This window comes from Malurus melanocephalus, unplaced genomic scaffold (genome assembly GCF_030028575.1).
Source record: "Malurus melanocephalus ecotype Western Australia unplaced genomic scaffold, MMel_1.1 scaffold_41, whole genome shotgun sequence".
Classification (NCBI taxonomy): domain Eukaryota; kingdom Metazoa; phylum Chordata; class Aves; order Passeriformes; family Maluridae; genus Malurus; species Malurus melanocephalus.
This window is the reverse complement of record NW_026623273.1, coordinates 707,705-717,302: the sequence shown is the minus strand read 5'-3', so window position 1 is coordinate 717,302 and position 9,598 is coordinate 707,705. Positions and strand designations below refer to the sequence as shown.

At 43.0% G+C, this 9,598-nt stretch overlaps 1 protein-coding gene across 1 annotated transcript in view; it reads left to right on the top strand.

The window, feature by feature from the left end:
* Positions 1-7,325, top strand: part of CAPSL (calcyphosine like) — a 9,619-nt gene extending 2,294 nt beyond the window's left edge. Inside the window, exons 2-5 of the mRNA XM_057364669.1 lie at positions 2,306-2,442; positions 3,251-3,428; positions 3,905-4,114; positions 6,746-7,325. Coding sequence (XP_057220652.1) covers positions 2,306-2,442; positions 3,251-3,428; positions 3,905-4,114; positions 6,746-6,847 — 627 coding nt within the window. The 3' untranslated portion in view covers positions 6,848-7,325. The remainder of the gene's footprint in view (positions 1-2,305; positions 2,443-3,250; positions 3,429-3,904; positions 4,115-6,745) is intronic.
* The last annotated feature ends 2,273 nt before the right edge of the window (positions 7,326-9,598 follow it).

Here is a 9,598-nt window from a genome sequence, read left to right as displayed (position 1 = left end):
GGGGTGGGGAGGCAACACAGGAATATCTTTACCTATGGTATTATGGTATTAGTGACATTATTGGAGCGCTCTGACCCACGTCAGAATGAACACTGGGAAAAATACCAGAAAAGTTCAAGAGCAACAGCAGAATTATCTGACATCTGGAAATTAATTTTATACCAGTAGTCCTGAGCTCTGCCTAATTATTAAAGCAAAGTGGGTTTAAAAACGACCTTCAAGTGCTTACACCTGGACACATTTTTAATAGGTAGCTCTTTAATCTTTTTAAAGAGAGTAAAACAGCATCTAATGATGGGAGAAATTCAAACTAGAAACAACATACATTAAAAGAAAAATCATTCAATACTGGAACAATTTAGCCTAGAGATGGAGAGTTCCAAGGTAGAAATGCTTGTTGATGTAGAAGCAAACTTTATTSTTACTGCAGAAATACCAGGGGATTGGCCAGTTTCAGTGGCTTTTCTTGAGGCATAGGAGAGCCTAACAGRTAGCAAATCAGATTATCCCTCCCTAGCCTCAGTTCATGATTCTGGAAATCACTCCACTGAACCTGAAGCAAGGAGATGCTACATTCTTTTCATGGTGTTTGTGCAGATTTTTGCAATGTGCAGTGGAGATGAATTAGTTTTGTTAGAATAATATTAGTCCCAGAATTTATGGCTCTCTATAAAAGCATAGCATAGTGTAGAGGGAAGCACAATGCACAGTGATATGCTTGCATCTTGCACTCTGCATAGAGATGTACATTTGCTATATTTTAGACATAAACAATAGTACGTTATTATATAATGCAAGTATCATTTGCACTGTGTTTATGTAACCTCACTGCATTTAATAGTCTTTCCAGCAAAACATTTCCCCTTAAGGATAGATCATTGTTTGCAAAAAAACATTTTTGGCTGCTGATCTCACACAGCTGTAAGATCTTCCTGGTCACTGGTTAATGAGTTCCCAGAAGAACTTTGCTTGTTCTGTCTGAAGCAAAGGCCAAAATTGTCTATATTTTACCTCTCTAGACTGCTATAATAAGCCAGTGCTGAAACCATTTGAGGAGTACAAAGCCATTTGATTTTTCTGTTTCTACAAGCCCAGCTGGACTCATCTGAAGCCATTGTAAAATTATGTAACATATGTAACATTACCAGTGGCCATGGCCAATGCCCTGTGAATAGGAGTGGTGTAGTTAAGGCAAAACAGTTTAATTCCATGTTTTTTACAAGTTTTGTCTAGCCATTTCAATTCACACTTCTGCACGTGGAACGTCAAAGGGATTGGAAGTGCCACATGCACTGACAATGCCTCACAGGACTGCTCAGCTTCATCTCCGCATCCCAGCGCTGCCCTCTCAGTCTGGAGCTCTGCTGTAACTTCTGTGTCTCTCTTGTGCCCTGATCATGTGATGCTTTAAAGGCTGGAAAATATTGTAGGAGTCTAGAGACCCATAGCCTGGCTTGGCCCTGAGCAAGTGCTCAGGATTCATTGTGGCCCTAAAATATCAGTATGGGCACGGGCAGCCCTGCTCTTCTTAGTACTAGGCACAAATAATCCCTGTGGGAGAGGCAATGGCTCCGTGCCAGCTCGGGTGTGCTGCTCTTGGTACCATTGTTGCAGYACTGCAGATTCACAGGCTGGTTTTCCCTATTTTTATTCCATTTTTTTCCTCTGAGGGAAGCTGGAAGGCCTATGTGTCTGTTGTCAGCATGTGAAATCCCAGTGTGCTAAATACTGTGAATAGTTAAGGCATTAATTTGTTCTGCAGTTGTGTTAAAAAAAGCAGTAAGTGTCATGTGTAGGAGACTGCTGTTGCTCAGATGTGCAATGGGAGAAAACTCAGCTCTGGAGAGTCGGGGCTTCAGTGGAACAAAAGTGAATCAAAGGCTAAGATMCTCACAGGGTTATTTTTGTCTTCCTGTGGTCAGCTGGTGACTCTAAGCCTGGCCAGGCTTGGTGAGGGTGCTGACGGTACCGGGGTAGCCACGCTCTCCTGAGCGCATCCACCAGCTGTCACAGTACTCTCACACTGCAGGCAGAAAATTCTTACACACAATTTCCTGTCTGCATCTGGATCAATCACAAGCTGGTTAGCTGAGCCCTCCTTTCGTGCTTGGTGGTCTGTATTGGCAATTTCCCTTTCTGACAGAAGGATATAAGGCAAAAGAAATGGAGGCTCAGAATGAGTCCTCGCAAAAGAGTTGCCACCAGTCGATTGTAAGTGAGGGATTTGGGAAGCTCTGTGTGCTAAGGCAGTTTTCAGCACTGTCTGTATGTGAATCCATGCCACAGCAGACCTTTGATCTTCCAGATGCCMGGCACAGCAAGACATGACCGAGACATGGCAATTGAAGCGAAAAGAAACTTGCGCAAAACTACTGACCCTTTGGAAAGGCTTCGCCTGCAGTGCTTGGCAAAGGGATCTGCAGGCATCAAAGGGCTTGGCAGGTGAGTACAAGAAGTCAAAGCCATTATTCAGCCTGATAGTTTTAGCTGTAAGGGKCTCACAGGGTAAATGGGAGCCAAAACTGGAATTTCCTCATTCCAGTGSAAATGCCACAACCCACAGAGCCTGGCACTGGGGCTTGTGAGTTTTGGGATACAGGACAGACATGCTCATCTTTTGAAGGATTGAAAATTGTGAATCTCTCATGGGAAAGGACATGGGAAAGCTCTTCTGTGAGACTTAGAACAGGGGAAGGGAAAGGAAGGGAGCATAAACCATATATCTCTGGTGTTTTCTAAAATTGTTTGAAGGATTTCAGCACTTGGGATTTTATGCTGTCTTCCCTTCAGGGTGTGATACCCTTGTGGTAACAGTCTATTAACTGTCTAGTTTGTGGGAAGCACCTAAAATCTTTTAGCAAGGATCTCACCCCTAAGTAAGGGAAGCTACATCACACCCTGAGACCCCTTCCAGGCCCCATAAACCACAAAAGGATCCAGGTGGTGACCAGCTGCAACTTCCTCTGAATGTCCAACTTACATAGGGCTCTAATGAGCAGGAATACCCTGGCAGCCTTTTCCTCATTTAGCTTCAGATGCATAATATTCAGGCACCAATCGAAACAAGTCATCTCTGCTGCCACCAAGTGTAAGGGGGTTGTTGGTTGGRGGCTTTTTTCCACCTCAAAATATGGAAAAAGGGACAAATGTTATCTCAGTAAGATGGCTCTGTACTCCAGCACTGTGCTAAACCATTGCAGCACTCTCCATGTTTTCCTATGCATTTCCTCTAATTTTGTGTTTTCCACAGAGTGTTTCAGATTATAGACAGCAACAGGAGCAGAACCCTTGATTTCAAAGAGTTTCAGAGAGGCCTAATTAATTATGCTGTGATGATCAATACAGAAGAAGCACAAGAACTTTTCCGGATATTTGATAAAGACGGCAGTGGAACAATTGATTTTGATGAGTTTCTTGTTACACTGAGAGTAAGTCTGGGAATTCATGTTGTTGTTGCATTAAACAGATTAAAATTTAGCAGAAAAGAACAGAACAAAAATACAATAGAATATTTACAAAGAAAGTCTTGTAAAATCTCGCTTTTTTGTTGGCCATTTTATGATGCCTCTATAACATGAACTAATTCAGGGGATATTTTTCTCTAATCCACCACTGTGATTGGTTTTGTCTGACATTTCTTTCCTCTGCTGAAATCTAAACAATTAAGATGGAAAACACTAGTACTTAGAGTAATTAGTAATTTCTTGTTGAAAATATTTAAAATGGGTAGATCAGAAAARTGTTTTAGTTAACATTTTCTCTCTTGGTATATCACCCTTTCCATCACCAGTCTCTCATCCCACATACCTTGAAAATTTTACTGCCAGCAACAGCAAGTAATTGAATTTGGAACTGGGCAAGAAGTTGGCAGATACAAAATGATTCTGTTAATACTTCTTTGCAGCCTCCCATGTCCAATGCAAGAAAAGAGGTCATCATGCAGGCGTTTCAGAAGTTAGACAAGACTGGAGATGGTGTCATAACARTTGAAGACTTACGAGAGGTGTATAACGCCAAATATCATCCCAAATACCTAAATGGAGAGTGGACAGAAGATCAAGTTTTCAGAGCCTTTCTAGATAATTTTGATGCGCCTTATGACAAAGATGGGAAGGTAAGTGAGGGAAGCAGCTAATGTCAAGCTATGAAATCATCATCTGACTCAGAATCTGATTTACGTTATTGAATGTGGGAGTAATTGCAGTRCCAAACATCTATTTGCATCACATTTAAATAGAAAAGCAGAGCAGGTGCATAACCTGAGCATGGCGCTGCTGGTACAGTTTATGCTGTGCATTCTGAGGAAAAGGGGCTCTGCAGGAGGTACAAGAGTTGCTGTGAGATTGCATTAAGGCTTGCAATAATCTAGCATCATAGATTAAACATATCTTCAGACTGTCCTGTGAAGCAGCTGATTTTCAAGACCCACATAAATTGGAGGAATTTTCACTTCTTAAGAGAATAAACACTAGGATCTGGTTCAAAAGCAGGTTCCCTAGTATGTAAAATACTTTGCAATTAGTTCTTCAGTGTGATTACTAAGACACTTGACTTGGAAATCAGTCTATAGTGGAGACAGATTTATCTCTGCAGAGCTGGAGGGAGGATGGGGCTGAGGGTGCTGCCCTGTGCCCTGAGGAGCTATAAGCTGGGTCAGAGCTGGAAACCCTTCCTGCCCTCTGGCTCAACTTTCAGGTGCACGTGTAAAGCCTGGGCACCTTCTGTGGTGGACTTGTAAGGCACATGTCTTGCAGCCACCAAACTTCTTTGGTCTGAGCTTACATCTGTCTGACCAGCTCAGTGTAGTCTCTGTGGTTCATGCGGTGGCACTCTCAGTCTGAGCAGCAGATAACAAACTGGGCTGTGAGTTTTTATCTGCACTTTGTGGACTATCTTTAACACTTCCCACTCTCCTGACTGCACCTGGGTTTTCAAGGCTGCATTGCACTGGTGACTCCTACATGTCCAATAGCTGTCTGTTTTTTCCCAACGCACAAGCCCTCAGTTCTAGAAAGGTGATGGGTTTCATTTACCTTGGGCATGACTTTGCACTTAGTAGAGCTCAATTTCATCCCTTTGTCAACCCCAGAGGTACCAGTTCTGAGCCAGCTGCCCCCTTCCATCTCCACAGCAGTGGTGACATCTAGCATGTTCCTGCTTTTTGTGCTGGGATCATACACGAACACGTGAAAAGAGTTCTCAAAGTGATCCTTGATGAATTCAGTGGTGGCTACTCTGAGCACCCACCTTGTCCAGCAATCCTGATGTTAGCTCACCTCCTCGCTGTTTCTTCTGAGAACAGAATGTGGCTTTCCTGATTCAGAAGACTCGAATGATATTGAGTACCTGAAATGTTTTAAGCAGAAATGCCGCAAGGTTGAACATTTGCTAGAAAGGTCTTCTTCACTGTGAGCTTGCTGGGTGCCTCTGAAGCAGGCAGGCTCAGCAAGTCCTGTAATCAGTTCACAATGTTAGGACAGTCTGGAGTGGTCCCTTCTCCCTGTTATGTTTTTCTAAGTCCTCAGCCATGAAGTGCAATCAGAGCAAGTATCATGGAATCATAGGCTATGCTGAGTTASAAGGGACCACTCCAGACTGCCCTACCATTGTGAACTGATTACAGGCCTTGCTGAGCCTGCCTGCTGATGGATCATCAAATCCAACTCCCGACTCTGCACAGGACACCCCGAGAGTCAYACCATGTGCCTGACAGCATTGTCCAAATGCTTCTTGGGCTCTGTCAGGCTGGTGCTCTGGCCACTGCCCTGGGGAGCTGTTCCAGTGCCCAACCACCCTCTGGGTGAAAAACCTTTTCCTGATACCCAACCTAAACCTCCTCTGACACAACTTCAGTCAATTCCCTCTACTCCTGTCACTGTCACCACAGAGAAGAGATCAGAGTCTGCCCCTGCATTTCCCCTTGTGAGGATGCTGAAGGCCAAAATGAGCTCTCCCCTCAGTCTCCTCTTCTCCAGGCTGAACAGACCAAGTGACCTCAGCCACTCCTCACACAGCTTCCCCTCCAGACTCTTCAGCATCCCCTTGGCCCTCCTTTGGACACTTTCTAGTGGTTTAATGTCTTTTTACATGGTTTTGTATTTTTCTACTTGACATTTATTCAAAGAATGGTCTACATAGTTTGAGAGTTAAGTCATCACAAGAGACATGCACTGCTTCTCTTGGCTAATTTATTTTTAATAGTAATTTTTAAACCTCTAAATGCCCAAGAAAGCTATTCAAAACTCTTAGGTATTTCAAATAATATTTGCTTCATTAAGTGAGACTTGCTTAGAGCAATGATATTTTTCTCTCTATGGGTGGATATGAAGTTCTGAGCCATCTCTGAATTGCACCCAAAGCCCCATCCACTTTAATTAATAATAATGCAAAGAATGAGATTATAGCATCCCTGGTAAAAAGGGATGTATGTTAAAGTATGTTAAAACATTTGTCTTCTTAGGCAGCAGTGATTTTAACTTCAGTTCCTGGTAAGGTTAGTTGAACTGCACATGAACTTCACACATCCAACTGAACTGGAGGACAAGAGMTCTTGTTTCTAGCAAAGTGAATTAAAACAATTTTTAGGCTTCTTAATTCCTCCTGTTGGATTCCTTTTTGTTAGCAACAACATGAAATAGCAGATGTTCCATTTCATTGAGAGTTCTTAATGTGTGGTTTTGACTTGCAGCATTAAAAGAAAAACAACAAAGGTTCATTTTTCCTATTTTTAATTTCTCTGTCTCAGGTCACAACAGAAGAATTCATGAACTACTATGCTGGAGTCAGCGCTTCAATAGACACAGACATCTACTTTATCGTCATGATGAGGAATGCCTGGAAACTCTGATCATTTAGGTAAAGAAGCAAAACTTTACTTTCACCCCTTGTAGGTTCCTCTGATTTAGTGTATGTACAACAACACCCTCCTGTTCCATAACGACAGTTTCCAGTAACCGTGCCAATTACATTCATTCTGCAGAATTAATTCCCAGATGCTTCAGTAGGGTCAACCTCAGGGGATCAGAACATAATCAGAGAGCAGATCTGGCATCCAGCCACCCCACACATCTGTCCTTCTTCTCTTTGTGTCCTTGGCATATCTTTCCTTTGCCGGGATGAGCTGCTCCTTTCTTTTCTGACATCTGCAGTAGGTCACTGTGGCTCCTGAACATATCCCTCTTGCGGTGTTGGATACAGATCTGTTTGGCAGAAGATGCAAGAGAGGGAAACCAAAATATTATGGGGGTGTGGTGGTGTTGGACAGGCTGTTAGAAATGGATGGAAGTCCATCCCAAGAGGGTCCTGCAGACCTGTCACCTGTAGCACTGCAGCATCTCTTATTTTATTGTGTGATGGAGCAGCTGCTCATCTTGCTGTTGGGAACCTGTGAGTTCCCAGTCCTGGGAGGCTGGAGGGATAATCCAGGAAGGCGAGACATGGACCAGGTGTCAGGGTTTAGACCCTGGCTAAAAGGGTGCCTCTCCCCATGTCTCTCCACTGGAGCCTTTCATAAGGCAAAGTCCTCTGCCTGCTTTGATTCCTGTTCTGTGAGATCCTTTGACTCATATTTTTCTTTAAAGGGGATACATGTGTTGCAGTACTTTTTTCTCTCTGTTCCCGGAATGTTTGCTGACCTGGTAGCTGTTTTCTGTATGCAGCTACACTGAAAGTTACTAACTACTCATTTGTATTTGCAGAGTCTTATGAAGAAGCTATGACTTCAGGGAGCTTTCTGGGAAATAAAGAAGTTGAAACTTTCTCATCCTCTGAGAGGATCCTGTCCTCTTTCTGATTCTGAGTAAAGACTGTCATGGGAGTGATTATACTGTCTCAGCTCATCTTTTATCCTTTGTCCATACAGAAGATGGTTGGGAAATGATATATGAAGGAAAATGTAAAAAAAAAACCAAAATAAAAAACCAAAACAACAAAAACTAGACCCAAAAACCTTGTGTGTGAGTGTGTGGTGTCTAATTTTTCCTGCTTTCATTGATTTTCATCTTTTTTCTTCTACTTCTTCTCCTCTCTCATCATTGTGCTGCTCTCCCACACTGAGAATCTGCTGCTGTAGCAAAGAGTAAATGTCTTGTGCACGGCAGCATTTGCTCCATTTCAGGCTGGCAGCCAGCTAAAAGCAGTGCAGGTCTACAGACTGGGCTCTCGAAACTGCCTTTCTGATGAAGTTCTGATAGCACTTCAAACACTGAGGTCCTGCGTGCTTGCTGCGCTGACCCTCTGCAAACCCTGTTTTTCTTTGTCCGGCCATGATCTCAGTATGAGCAATAGCTGCCTGCAATTCCTTAGTGAAAGCTGTGCAAACTCAATTATTTCCTTTGACAACTTAGGCTCCAGAAACTTGCATACTGGCTGACACTGGAAACTGGTGGAGAAATTCTCTTTACGATTGCCAGTGGTTGTAAGAGAAGCCTTTACTTACTGCAATGCTACTGAAGTGCCAACATATATGAAAAACAAATTTATTATCAAATATGGGCTGTACGTGTTCTGGCAGCTTGAGTAGAAATTTACTTCTCTTTTATTAATTGATTTCACAACATGTGTTGCAGTACTTTTTTCTCTCTGTTCCCGGAGAGATGTCCTGTTTCCCTGTTCTGTCATGCTATCTATCTTTCAAATAGAAAGAAAGTAACGTGGATGGACTATGGGCATCACAAAATGAAACATTTCCTTTTGACTTGCTATCTCATGTCTTCACACCCTACAGTGATCTGACAGGCTGATATTTGCTCAAGTGAAGTGGAAGTTTTAATAACTGCAGCCTGATCATCTTTGGTACCAATAGCTTCCAATTTTATTTAATCCCAAACCAGTATACATTTTCAGAAGGGAGGAGTAGTAATGAAAGCTGCTGTGCTTTTTTAAAACCAGCAGAAAATTTGTCACTGGCCTCTGAGAGCATTATCTGAGCATGTGCAGCTGGGGAAAACCCTGTGCTTCAGGACAAGATTTCTGCACTGAGCTGGACTGATGGGGTTTGTGTGGGACCTGAAGGACATGGAGAGTTTAAAACCCCTTACCCTGGTGCTCTCAGAACCATTCCCAGCTCAGGGTCTGCCTGTGTGTGGACCTCATTGGATAAGCTTCCTGAGAAAAAGGTTCACAACTGAGTAATTTCAACATTTGTACAGAACAGAAGCAGCCTGAAAAATGGCTGATAACTGCAGAAAAGGTACAGTGCTTTTGGGAAAAAAAAATCTGGCAAGCAATGGCATGAATTCTTCACTTGTAATCAGAGCTGTAGAACTCAAATTGGAATGTGTCCTGTAAGAAATGTAATTTGATTATGTGTGCAAATTGATGGAGCAAACACCATCATTAACTGTTAGGTAGGAAAATCGCTGCTGGGACATGGGAGCATGCAGCCACCATGTCACACTGGGCACACATACCAGGCATTCAGAGGAAGCACTTTTCCAGAGTTAAAGGAAAGTTAAAGGGATTTGAAGCAGACCAGAGGGATTATCAAGACTAACAGCAAGTGCCCAGATCCTCCCTTTAGCTCTTCACTGTCCCTCTGCAATCTGGGAGACTCAAAAATGAAGCTGAAAGGCCCCAGTTCAGCTGCAGCTGCTGTGTG